This window comes from Polypterus senegalus, chromosome 14 (genome assembly GCF_016835505.1).
Source record: "Polypterus senegalus isolate Bchr_013 chromosome 14, ASM1683550v1, whole genome shotgun sequence".
Taxonomy (NCBI): domain Eukaryota; kingdom Metazoa; phylum Chordata; class Cladistia; order Polypteriformes; family Polypteridae; genus Polypterus; species Polypterus senegalus.
This window is the reverse complement of record NC_053167.1, coordinates 126,907,659-126,921,139: the sequence shown is the minus strand read 5'-3', so window position 1 is coordinate 126,921,139 and position 13,481 is coordinate 126,907,659. Positions and strand designations below refer to the sequence as shown.

At 40.7% G+C, this 13,481-nt stretch overlaps 1 protein-coding gene across 3 annotated transcripts in view; it reads left to right on the top strand.

Moving 5' to 3' along the window:
- il23r (interleukin 23 receptor) overlaps positions 1–13,481 on the top strand; it is a 155,115-nt gene that overhangs the window by 63,238 nt on the left and 78,396 nt on the right. For all 3 annotated transcript variants that reach the window (XM_039735809.1, XM_039735810.1, XM_039735808.1), the window contains exon 6: positions 12,680–12,828. In XM_039735809.1, coding sequence (XP_039591743.1) covers positions 12,680–12,828 — 149 coding nt within the window. The remainder of the gene's footprint in view (positions 1–12,679; positions 12,829–13,481) is intronic.

Below are 13,481 nucleotides of genomic sequence, written 5' to 3'. Positions count from 1 at the left end.
TATATAATAGATAGATAGATATGTAAGGCACTATATAATAGATAGATAGATAGATAGATATGAAAGGTGCTATATAATAGATAGATAGATAGATAATGTAAGGCACTATATAATAGATAGATAGATAGACAGATATGAAAGGCACTATATAATAGATAGATAGATATGAAAGGCACTATATGATAGATAGATAGACAGATATGAAAGGCACTATATAATAGATAGATAGATAATGTAAGGCACCATATAATAGATAGATAGATAGACAGATATGAAAGGCACTATATAATAGATATGAAAGGCACTATATGATAGATAGATAGATATGTAAGGCACTATATAATAGATAGACAGATAGATAGATCTTTATTTGTCCCAAGCGGGAAATTAGGCTTTTTACAGAAGCTCTTTAAGTAAATAGATACATAAATAAATATACAGGGTGGCGCAGGGAAATCTGAAATTTTGGAACTACACTGTTAAAAAATAATGTTAATTTACTGCCAGTATTTTACTGTAAACAAAGAAGGTGACATATTTTTAGGTCTATGGTACACTTTAAAAAATTTACAGTAAAGTACTGGCAGCTGGGTTGCCAGAATTTTACCATAAAAAAAAAAGGTGACAGTATTTTTAGGTCTATAAAAATTTTATTTTTACAAAAAAACTGGCAGCTGGGTTGCCAAAATTTTACTGTAATAAATAAGGTGACAATATTTTTAGGTCTATGGTGTAAGTTTGTAGTAAAAATTGTTTTTTCTTTGCAACAGATTCCAACAGAAGGGAATGTTTAACCATACCCAGAAATTCATGTAGGGTAATAAATATGCCAATCAATAAACCATTAGAAAGTACTTTCAGGGCCAAACCCCGGTACACAGGTTGCACCTCTAGCAAACAGGTATCATTTAATTGTACACATTCAAAACAACTCAATATTTAAGGAAACTAGGGCACATTGTCTGGTAGGGAAGAAAAGTTTTTGTTTTTGCTTTTGTGGTGTATGGTGTCCTACAGGTGTGCCAACTTATTGAATACAGCCAACCATAAATCAGCTTCCATAACCTCAAAAAACCTTCAGCACGCAGGGAAAAATACATCTGCTAACTGTGTTTAAGTTTTTTTCCCTACTATTCAAAGGTATGCTGTTTACCAGGAACAATATTGTTAAAGGGGCGTATCTTTATGCAAATATTGTAACCTCGGTTTTACTTAAACAGTGATTTACCGTTTTACATTTTACGGTTGTTTACCTTTGCTGTTTAACAGTTTTACACTGTAAAATTAACAGATTTTTCAGTGTAATTGTAATGCATCAGTAAACATTATTTAGCATATTTTGAAGGTAGAAAAATATTGATTTTACAGAACTTGGCTGTAAAAAATAATGAAATTTTCAGTAGAACATAAGGTAACTTTCCTTTTTTTTCAGAAAAGGCCTTTTACTTTCACCATTTACAGTATTTTTACCGTTAAATTTACTGAAATTTTTTGCAGTTTAGTTGTTGGCGACCCTGGGGCATCGGCAGATGGTTGGGACCAATGCGACCTTGTTTAGACCCCCTTGGTATTAGTTATAATGGAGCAGTGGAGTGGTGAACAACGAGCGTCCACTATGAAAGCCTTTTATAAGAATGGCGATAGTGCTGCACAAAGGGAATTTTGTCGTCGTTACCAGTTAAGACGTCATGATCATGTCCCGTCTGCTAATGCGCTTACAACATGGGTGCGTAATTTCAAAGAAACAGGTTCATCCTTAAAAAAGAAGTCCCCAGGTGGAGCCACTGCCTGACAATCGATGGCAGCTATATGATGATTGTTTGGAAGGCCCATCATTTCACGAAACAGTGACATTCCATGGCCTCTGAGATCCCCAGATCTCATTGTTTGTGATTTGTTTACTGTGGAGACATCTTAAAAGCCAAGTGTACCGAACAGGACCTGCAACCATTGCTGATCTAAAATGGAGGACTGAAGAGGAAGTCGCTGGCATTCCTCTTGACATGTTACGTCGAGCAATGCAGAATTTCCACAACAGGCTGTCAGAATGTGTACGGAGAGATGGACAACAACTTCATGATGTTTTCTTCAAAACATAAAATGATATATTGATTACCATCATTAATTGGATATCCTGTACAATACATTTCATCATTAAATGTGTTTTGTAATGTGATTATTCATGCATTCAACATCAATTGAAAATTTCCTGTTTCCCTGCGCCACCCTGTATATACACACACACTTTGGTCTCAATACACACCAGAATGACTAAAAAAAGAGAAAAACTTCTTGGCTGTCCCAGTCAGAGTGACTCATGATGCAGACGTATTACTGTTGGTATAAAGACCCCCATACCGTTTCCTGACACGCTTCTGCCGAATCATTCATTGGCTGAAAGTCCTCAGTGTTTTTGTGTAAGAGAGAGGATGTGCAGCATTGCTCATAATGGCGCTCAGTTTTGTTTTCATTTTCTCCTTTGCTATGATCTCCCGGTGTGTTCCATAACTGAGCCTGCCCTTTCAATTAGCTTGTTGAATTGGTGGGTCTCTCTTGAAGGGACGTTACCAACCCAGCACACCACACACACTGGCCATCACAGAATGGTAGAAGATGTGAAAGAGGTCAATACGCATGTTAAGCTATCACAGTCTCCAAAGAAAAAGAACCTGCTCTGCCCTTTCTGATATATTGTTTCTCTTTGTTATGAGATCAGTTCAACCTGTCATTGCCGAGGACCCCCAAGTATTTGTAGGAGTGGACCACCTCTATATCCACTCCTTGAATATTGATCGGACACAGTGGTGCAGTGAAAGTCAATAACCAGTTCCTTGTTTTTGCTGATGTTAAGGTGCAGATAATTCTTTCTGCAACAAAAAACAAAGTTCTTCCCCGACTCCTCTACTCTGTCTCATCCCCCTTATCAATATTCCCAATACGTGTAGAAACATCTGAGAATTTCTGCATGTGACCTGACCTGCTGTTATATTTGTAGTATGAGGTGTCACAGAGTGATGAGTGAAGGTGACAGGCCTGTTCCTTGAGCTGCTCCAGTGTTGCTCACACAGTCCTTGAGTCCTAACAGTCCTGACAGATAGTCCATCATCCAGGACACCACAGGTTCATCCACCTGCATATCTCTGAGTTTACCCCTTAACAGGGATGGCTGGACAGTGCTGAAGGCACTGGAGAATCCTCACAGTGCTTGCCAGCTTTGTCCAGGTGAGAACAAGCCTTGTGGAGCAGACAGATAATTTCATCTTCCACTCCAATCTTTGTCTGATAGGCAAACAGCAGTGGGTTCAGGTGGTCTACCACAAGAGGACTCATATAGTCCAAGACCAGCCTCTCAGGGGTCTTCATGATTTGAAATGTAAGGGCCACTGGTCTGGGGTCATTAGGTGACGAGGCGCCTGCCTTCTTTGGAACAGGAACAATGCAGGATGCTTTCAACAGCAGTGACACTTTCTGGAGCCTTAGGGACAAACTGAACAGGCCTTAAGAACTCAGGGACTGAAACCTTCTGGCCCCGCAGCGTTTCCTTTGCATAGCTCCGTCAATTATGTCCTTTTCAATTTATTTTATGTGCCTTACCTTATTATGTAAGTGATATTTTTAATGGAAGGATCTCCTAAATCATAACAGCAGACTACATTTCATGCACTTCAGAACACGTCATCCACCTGAAGCTAAGCATGTTCAGCCCTGGCCAGTACCTGGATGGGAGAACAACCAGGAAAAGCTTGGGTTGCTGCTGGAAGAGGTGTTGGTGTGACCACCAGGGGGTGCTTACCCTGTGGTATGAACATGGATCCCAATACCCCAGTGCAGTGATGGGTACACTGTGCTGTAAAAATGACACTGTCCTTTGGATGTGGTGTAAAACCGAGGTCCTAACACTCTGTGGTCATAAAAGATCCATTGGCACCCTTCATAGGTGTATCTCCATGTCCAGGCTAAATTGCCCACCATGGCCTAGTCATTCCCTAAGCTCTAATTGAGTAATTATCTCTCACTCCTTCACCACCTGACAGCTAATGTGTGGTGAGAGTACTGGCGCAAAAATGGCAGGTGGATGCTACACATTAGTGGTGGTTAAAGTGGCTCCCCACTCACCACGTCAAGTGATTTGAGTAGTGAGAAAAGCACTGCATAAATGTAAAGAATTATTTTTATTATTATAAATTGTTTCTATATTTCTACAGGCGGCACAATGGGAGTAACTTGCTCAAGGTCACTCAGGCAGGCAGTGACGGGGATTGAGCTGTACTCCTGGTGATCTTCTATTTAGCCACTTAACTTTCAGCTGTTGTGTTAATCTCCATTTTTTCTGCCCACCAGACTTCAAAGCTGTTTGTTTTGGAACCGCAGAACAGCAATGAATAATTGAAATGAAAGTAAAGAGTGTGTGAAGTGACACCACCAAAATTCTAGACTCATTGTCCCCAGATGGTGACGGTTTATATTTGCCATTTCAGGAGGTGTTTATTCAACACAAATCTCCATGGATGCCTTTCAGAATAATACAAGCTTCTCGCTCTCAAATCGCCGTCTTTGATCCAAGGAGCCGAATTATAATGCAATTATCATTCAGAATCCAGCGCCAAGACTCACAATGTTATGTCAGTTGGGTGGCAGGTGGAAGTTATTTTTAAAGATTGGAAACATGACGGTTATCGCAGCTCTGGTGAAATCAATCACAATGGTCGTTAATCAATTTAGTCGCAACCAGGAATACAGGGATGGGGTGGTCAGTCCGGATTTCTTGAAGGCTGCAATGGCTGCTGATTATCATTCCACCCAAGTATGCACTGGTTATGTCCTTATTTGTATTCACATCCGTGTTTTAGTCAGCCTGTGTTTAAAAATTAATTTCTAGTGTTCAGCTTTGGGCAGCCAGCCTGTGTTCTGTTTGTGGAAAAGAAATGGAAAAATGTGCTGGTGCTCTGAATTTATAAAGAGCCTTGAGATGGTGGAGAACCAAAACCTCACAAGCAGTGTTTCTTAAACTTTATTTTCCTCACAGCCCAATCTTACCCTTCTTACTGTCTTCGAGACCCAGTCCATGATGACCCTCAGATTGGTGGGGTCCCTTTGAAGAATCTCCATCGATGGTCATAAGGAGGGAAGGACCTATTGGACAATCACAGACAGCTCTGTAAAGAACCTTTTTTTTTATCCATAAGAGGATCCATAAATAAACATAGACAGAATATAACAAATTTGTGACATGCCAGTGGGTTCCTGATTTTAAAAGAACTCTTGCTGTGTGCAATCACACCGGCTAAAGATTAAGGTTAGGCTTAGGGTTAGGGTTTTCTTGATCTTTTGTATCTTGCTAGGTTGCCTACTGTACTTTAAGGATTTCTGTTTTGTCCACATATTGGGAGCCTTTTCCAAGCACAAACATCCAACTGCATATGCAATGAATATTTCCCATGATGATGCAGTGGTAGCGCTCCTGCCCCTCAGTGAAGAGACCAGGGTTTGCATCACGGGTCCTCCCTGCATGGAGTTTGCATGTTATCCCCGTGTCTGTGTGGGTTTCCTCAGCTCCAATTTCTTCCCACAGTCCAAAGACATTGAGGTTAGGTGGACTGGCATTTCCTAAATTGGCACTAGTATGTGGTTTGGGTGTGTGTGTGATGGACTGGCACCCTGTCCATGTTTTGTTCCTGCCTTGCACCCTATCCTAACTGGGATAGGCTCCAGCAGACCCCTGTGATCCAGTTCAGGACTAAGCAGGTTAGAAACTGACTGAATGACTGGCTTCCCAGAATGAAATGGTTCTTCATCAAGCAATGGTTCTACAAAGAACCACACAGCTCAGTAAAGTGCCATGACAGAACCTTTATTTTTAAGAGTTGACCACAGATCAAAAAACTTTATGCACTAGGACTTGCTCCTTCCACATGCAACTGGTTGCTGGATTTTCTCACCAACCGCCCCCAGTCTGTCAAGATGGACAAAAACACATTCTCCACCCTTACCCTGAGCACTGGTGTTCCACAAGGATGTGTACTAAGTCCCCTTCTCTATGCACTCTTCACCCATGACTGTCAACCCATCCACCAATCAAACATTATTGTTAAATTTGCGGATGGGCTTGTAACAGACAACAATGAAGCTGCATATAGGGAAGAGGTTCAGAATCTGACAGCACGGTGCAAGACCAAAAACCTGGTCTTAAACACCAAAAAGTCCAAAGAAGTTATTCTGGACTTTAGGACCACTAAAAAGACCAATCACAGTCCGATAACAATCAATGCAGATGCTGTAGAGAGAGTTTCCAGCTTTAAGTTTCTAGGAGTCACCATCTCAGAGGACCTGTCCTGGGCTGACAACAATTTGGCTATAATAGGCAAAGCACAACAACACCTCAATTTTCTCAGGAAACTAAGGAGAGCTGACCTCCCCCAGAAGCTGCTGGTTAATTTCTATAGATGCACTACATATAGAGACCATCTTAACTAACTGCATGATGGCCTGCTAAAGAAGCCCTGCAGCGGGTCATAAAATCAGCAGAGGCCATTATTGGGACTGAACTGCCATCACTCGAACTCTCGTATAAGACTCGCTGTGTGAAAAGGGCCAAAAACATTCTCAAGGACCAAACTCATCCTGGAAATCCTTTGTTTGAGCTCCTCCTGTCAGGACGATGCTTTAGGTCAATCCGTGTACGCACAAACAGACTAAAAAACAGCGATTTCCCCATCTGCCATAAACTTTCTGAACTCTGAATCTCCTCAGTCTAAGATCATTTTTATTTGAACGTGTGCAATGAGCTATATTGATAATGTGCAATATACTAATGTAATACAATATAGAATATGTAATGTACTATTCATTAACAGGTGGAATAACAATTTATACTGCTGTACTTTGAGCAATAATAATTTGCTCTGGTTACTTGATCACTTAACACTGTATACAACATATTTGGAATCATTTGACTTTTCTTTAAATGCACCTTGGGACTGTCACAAAAAGTCATTTTGTTGTGTTACACAATGACAATAAAGTGCTTGACCTTGAACAGGTGCATTACAAACAAGGTGTAGAAACATCAACAGGAATCATAATGATAATCAATAGAACGGAATGCACCTGAGACAAATTTTAAGTGTCATAGCAAAGGGTCTGAATACTTTTTATTATTTTTTTTAATAATCATCCATTTTCCAAAATTCACTTTATCCTGAGCAGGACCATGGGCAAGTTGGAGATGTTCCTAGCAAGCACAGGGTGGGTGGACAATAGATGACATTAGAGAAGTCCAAAGAATTATCATAGTGTCTCACTGTTTAAACTGATGCTGGCAATTAGTGAAAGGAAATGGGTGCATGATGGCACAAATGAACACAAATGAATCGACAGTGGCTGCCATGGGTCAACTTCCTAATTCAATACAGCTCAGTAGACTGAGTCTCTTTTGAGATAGCTCTGTTCTGCGGCAAGCTCAGGTCAAAACGAGACGCCTCCTTCCAGTGACATCCTGTATTTTTAGGACTCTGACAGGAAGGGTCAGTTGGGGTCATTTGGGGTCAGTTGGCCTCATTGGGTGTCTTCTTGGTTCTGTAGGTGAGAGAAGAGATGATAGTTAGCGCCAGTACCCCGTCTTGTCCTGGAGTGATACTGCATACCTCTGATGAGCCTGGAAGATCAGTCAGTCAGTCAGTTATTTTCCAACTCGCTATATCCTAACACAGGGTCACGGGGGTCTGCTGGAGCCAATCCCAGCCAGCATAGGGCGCAAGGCAGGGTGCCAGCCCACACACACACACCAAGCACACACTAGGGACAATTTAGGATTGCCAATGCACCTAACACGCATGTCTTTGGACCGTGGGAGAAAACCGGAGCACCCGGAGGAAACCCAAACAGACACAGGGAGAACATGCAGACTCCATGCAGGGAGGACCTGGGAAGTGAACCTGGGTCTGCTTACTGCGAGGCAGCAGCGCTACTTCTGCGCCACCGTGCTGCCCCAGCCTGGAAAATGATTTTTTGAAATGCATGCATGACAGGTACAGTACATGGAAGGGACAATCCCTGGACAGGGCAGCAGTCTACTGCAGGGTGAACACACACACATATGTGCACTATAGCCAATTTAGCATTGCCAATCCATTGTGGTTGGGTGGTGGAAGGACAGACTGGAAACTGTAGAAATTTTGTGACGCCAACTGGGTCATCCCGTTTAATCGTCGTGAGACGAAACAAACAAAACTGAAAAAGTAACGAAAAAACACGCCAATGCACTATTCCCGATCAGGGAGTCCTCCTTCTCTAAGGATATTTGAGTGTCACGTACTCCGCCGTGCGGCTCATTTGGGTCTTCCGGCAAAAGACGCCTTTTTCCTTAGTCAGCACTTCTTTTATAGTGAAACGTCCGTAAGGGGCGGGGTTAAGTGCCCTTACCGGATGGCTTCTCGGAGCTGTGAGGGAAGAGGAACGACAGGACAGAGTCAGCGGTAGCCCCCTTTTGTCTTGTCGGGTTATTGCATACCTTTCACCCGGCCCCTAGAAGAGTCTTCCGACGGCCATGCGTGACACTCTCTTGTCTTTGGACTGTGGAAGGAAACTGGAGCACCCTGAGGAAATCCACACAGACATGGGGAGAACATGAAAACTCCATGCAGGGAGGAGGACCCTGGACATGAACCCTGGCCTTTACTTTGAGGTGGCAGTGATACCATGGTGCCATCATGCTGTGTATTTTTAATACGTTTGTAAAAAGTTCTAAAATAATGTTTTTGCGTTGTCATGCTGTGGTATTGAGTGTTGCTTGATGAGGGGAAAAAATGAATTAAATGAGTTAAAATAATTGAGCACAAGGCCGCAATATAACAAAATGTGTACAGATTTAAGGTGCCTGAAGACGTAATCCTCTGTATAAGAATGGAAGATTTAGAGCAGGCAGATAGAGAGTAACCTGTACAGATATGGGGGGGACAAGCAAACTCCCCACAGACTGCGACTGGGTTGGGGTTTGAATCCGGCACATGGAATCTGTGAGCCTGTAGGACACAGTGTCACACACACACAGACTGGCATTATATAAAGTAAAGGTTGGCTGCATAGTGTGTTGTTTTTTTATCATCATGTTCTAACACTTTAATGTGTGCTTTGTTATTGAACAGCTTTCTTATTTTCCATTAAAAATTACTTAGAAAACTGCCTTTTTAATTTCCGTCATGGTACATGGCTGGATGGGCTTTGCAAATTAGCCATCTTCCTCAGATAACTTGGTCCCCCTCAGCAACACAGTGACATTTATGAATGGAAATCAAGCTTCATGTGGGATCTCTGTCCCTATTAAAGGTGTGAAGCAGCCTCTTGTGTAAAGCTAATGCTTTCTGGGACTCAATTAAATGCCCCTACGACAGATAAACATCAGTATACAAATTACAGTTAGAACATTAGAACAAATCTGGATGCAAACAGGCCATACAGCTCAAAAACCCTTGCCAGTCCAGTCCACTTAATTCTTCAAAAATAATATCAAGTCCATTTTTAAAATCCTCCTGTCTACTACACTACTTGGTTGTTTATTCCAGGTGTCTATCGTTCTTTGTGCAAAGAAAAACTTCCTAATGTTTGTGTGAAACTCACCCTTCACAAGTTTCCAGCTGTGTCCCCGTGTTCTTGATGAACTCATTTTAAAATACAAGTCTCGATCCACTGGACTGATTCCCTTCATGATTTTTTTCCCTTCACTCAGGTCTCCTCTTCATCTTTTTTTGCTTAAACTGTAAAGGCTCAGCTCTTTTAATCTTCCCTCATAACTCATCCACTGTAGCCCTCAAGCAGCCTAGTTGCTCTTCTCTGGACTTTTTCCAGCACTGCTTTGTCCTTTTTGTAGACCAAAACTGCTCGCAGTACACCTGATAGTCCTCCCCAGTGAGGTTATAAAACTTGAGCAGAACTTCCTTGTACTTGTGCTCCACACATCAGGGCGCTATTTAACCTCACAATCTGTTAGCCTTCTTAATGGCTTCTGAACACTGTCTGTAAGTAAGTAGTGTCAAGTCCACTGTGACTCCTAAATCTCTGATTTTCTGACCTCCTATGTATTCAAAACTCACATTTTTACATCTTGCCTGAAGAAGGGGCCTGAGTTGCCTCGAAAGCTTGTATATTGTAATCTTTTTAGTTAGCCAATTAAAGGTGTCATTTTGCTTGGCTTTTCTCTACATTCATAATGGCTAACACGGTACAACACCCTAGTACTACTTCCTATCTGTAATTCTTTACATTTACTGACATTCAATTCCATCTGCCACAAATCTGCTCAAGCTTGTCTGCTATCCAAGTCCTCTGCAATGATTCAACAGATATGAGATGATCTACCAATCCCCTTAGCTTGGCATCATCTGCTGCTTGTTATTTATACTCCTATCCAGCTCATTCATTTATATTAAAAATAGCAGTGGTCCCTGCACTGCCCCCTGCTGGTAACTATAGGGTGGTCCAGATCTAATTATGCAACTTTTAATGCAATGCAGGAAAACAATACAAGACAAAAGAATTGTTTGAAATATCATAGCTTGTAATAAACGAAAATGGACTTACATTGAATTAATTCACCGATTTTTCATGTAATGTCCCACTTGTCCTCCATTCAGTTGAATACAGGCTATGAGTAATAAACTTAATAAGTTACAGCGTAATGAAAATTGCATAATTAGATCTGGACCACCCTGTACTCTTAACTTCACCCAGTTCTGCTATGGTTCCTCGCACCATCACCCTCTGCTTCCTGTTTCTGAGCCAATTTTACACCCATCTAAAAACATCTCCTGAACTCCCACCACTTTTAGTTTGATGCCCAACTCTCATGTGGCACCTTATCAAATGCTTTCTGAAAGTCCAGATAAATAACACACTGTATGTTCCGCTTTGATTTCTGTCCCCCCTGGCCATTGAACCTTACTCTTATTCGATGTTAATGTTGACTTATTTTATTTTCTTACTGTGTCTTTCATTTTTCTATTCTTTAATATGTAAAGCACTTTGAGCTACTGTTTGTATGAAAATGTGCTATATAAATAAATGTTGTTGTTGTTGTTGTTGATTGTATCCTTTTGTTGCTTCCTCTCCGTTTTTAGGTCTGAATCTTATTGTATAAAATGTTTTATTTATTTTTTCAAAAGGCTTTATAAACTCAACTAAAATATTATTTAGTCAGTATTAAAATGATTATAGGAAGCACTGTGTGAAATAGCTCTGCCACCTCAGTGCTCCTGCTCAGCCACTCGCTATGTGAAGTGTGCACGTTCTCCAATCAATCAATCAATCAACATTTATTTATATAGCACATATTCATACAGAAAATGTAGCTCAAAGTGCTTTACAAAATGAATAGAAAAATAGAAGACACAATAAAAGATAAACATAAGTCAACATTAATTAATATAGAATAAGTAAGGTCAGATGGCCAGGGTGGACAGAAAAAACAAAAAAAAAAACTCCAGAGGTTGGAGAAAAAAAATAAAATCTGTAGGGGTTCCAGACCAAGAGACCGCCCAGTCCCCTCTGGGCAATCTACCTAACATAAGTCAAACAGTCCTCTTTGTATTTAGGGTTTTCATGGAAGGACCTGATGAAGATGGTCACGTAGACTTCTGGCTTTCAGTCCATCAATGTTGGTGCATCATGAAGCTTTGAGTAGGTGGAGGTGGCGCAGGCAAAAGAAAAAAAAAAAGAAAAAGAAACAGAATGATGCATGTTGTGGTTGTCTCCCATATCCCAAAGACTTGCACCTCAGTCGATGACCCTGAGTCAGTGAGAGTCGGTATGTGTCTGTGTGCTCCAAAGGTGGATATTCTCTCTGCTTTTACTTCATGACTTTCTGGCTAACAATGGGGGAGATAGCTCTGATTTCTTATAGTCTCTGTAGACAGTTGGGACAAAATGATTGAGGCTTTAGACTTGAAACCCTGAGGTGGTGGGTTCAAATCCCACTACTGACATTGTGTGAGCAAGTCACTTCACTATTTGTGTTACAACTGAGGAAAAAAAAGAAATGCAACTAATCGTATCTCAGGTGCTATAAGTTACTTTAGATAAAGGCTTCAGCCAAATAAGCAGATAATAACTATCTTTAATGGAAAAGTGAGTTACATAAATGGATAAATGCATACTTTAATAATAATACTTTGCATTTATATAGCGCTTTCTCACTACTCAGCAATTGCAGATTAAGGGCCTTGCTCAAGGGCCCAACAGAGCAGAGTCCCTTTTGGCATTTATGAGATTCGAACCAGCAACCTCCCAATTGCCAGTGCAGATCTCGAGCCTCAGAGCCACCACTCCACCTTTATGATTACTTTGCATAGTGTAATCAGATTATTTGGCCTCTCTGATGGATCATTTGTATGTTTCCTTATGTCTCTAGTTGCACTCCCTTGTCCATTAAGGAATTTGTGGAGCTCAGTGATGGACATTCATTCAGTCTCAAAGCAGATGTTTCTCAGAAGCTTTAATTAATACAAAGGCCCAACTTTCCACACACCGGTGACCAAAAACGATTCATACTTAACATGATAATAAAATCTAAAGCTAAACTTAAAATTAGCTTTTATTACAGATAGCAAAAGGAAAAAAAACTGGCTTACAAAAAGCAAATAGTTAATGCATTTTGCAGTCTCTAATTTGACTTCTTTTTGTTTTGCAGTTCTACCAGACATACCTGTTATATCTGGAGTGATCTTCAGTAACTTTCCCCAAGGCGAAGCTCTCCTCCATTTAAAAGAGCCAACACCATACAACCAGCTTTGTGTGGAGGTTAAGTACAGAGAACCTGCATCACCGCCTTGGATTGTGGTAAGCATTATGAAGAATGAAGACCTTGTTGGGATGGGGCTGGGCTGCCCTCTAGTGGCTGATGCTAGTTCCAACTGTATTCTCAGTTTCTATTTAATCTGACTTAATGCTAGTTTCATATTTATATCATAATAGACATATGCAAAAGCTAATTAAAACAAAATCAGTACATGTTTTAATCTTTTAAAGAAAAGAAAAGATTACATTTTCTGACTGAAATTTAGGAAGGTGATACCTGTCAACATAACATCCACATAAAAGGCAGAACCCAAGTTTCTCCAGCAGAACATTGCCCAGACCGTCACACTGTGTCTGGCAACTTGACTTCTTCCCATAGTGCGTACTGTTGCCATGTTTTCCTCAGGTAAGCAACACACATGCACCGAGCACTCCAAGTGATCCAATTGAAAGTGTGATCCATTAGACCAGGCCTACTTCTTCTATTGCTCCAGTTCTGACGCAACTATGTACAGTATATATATATATATATATATATATATATATATATATATATATATATATATATATATATATATACTGCTCAAAAGAATTAAAGGAACACTTTTTAATCAGAGTATAGCATAAAGTCAATGAAACTTATGGGATATTAATCTGGTCAGTTAAGTAGCAGAGGGGTTGTTAATCAGTTTCAG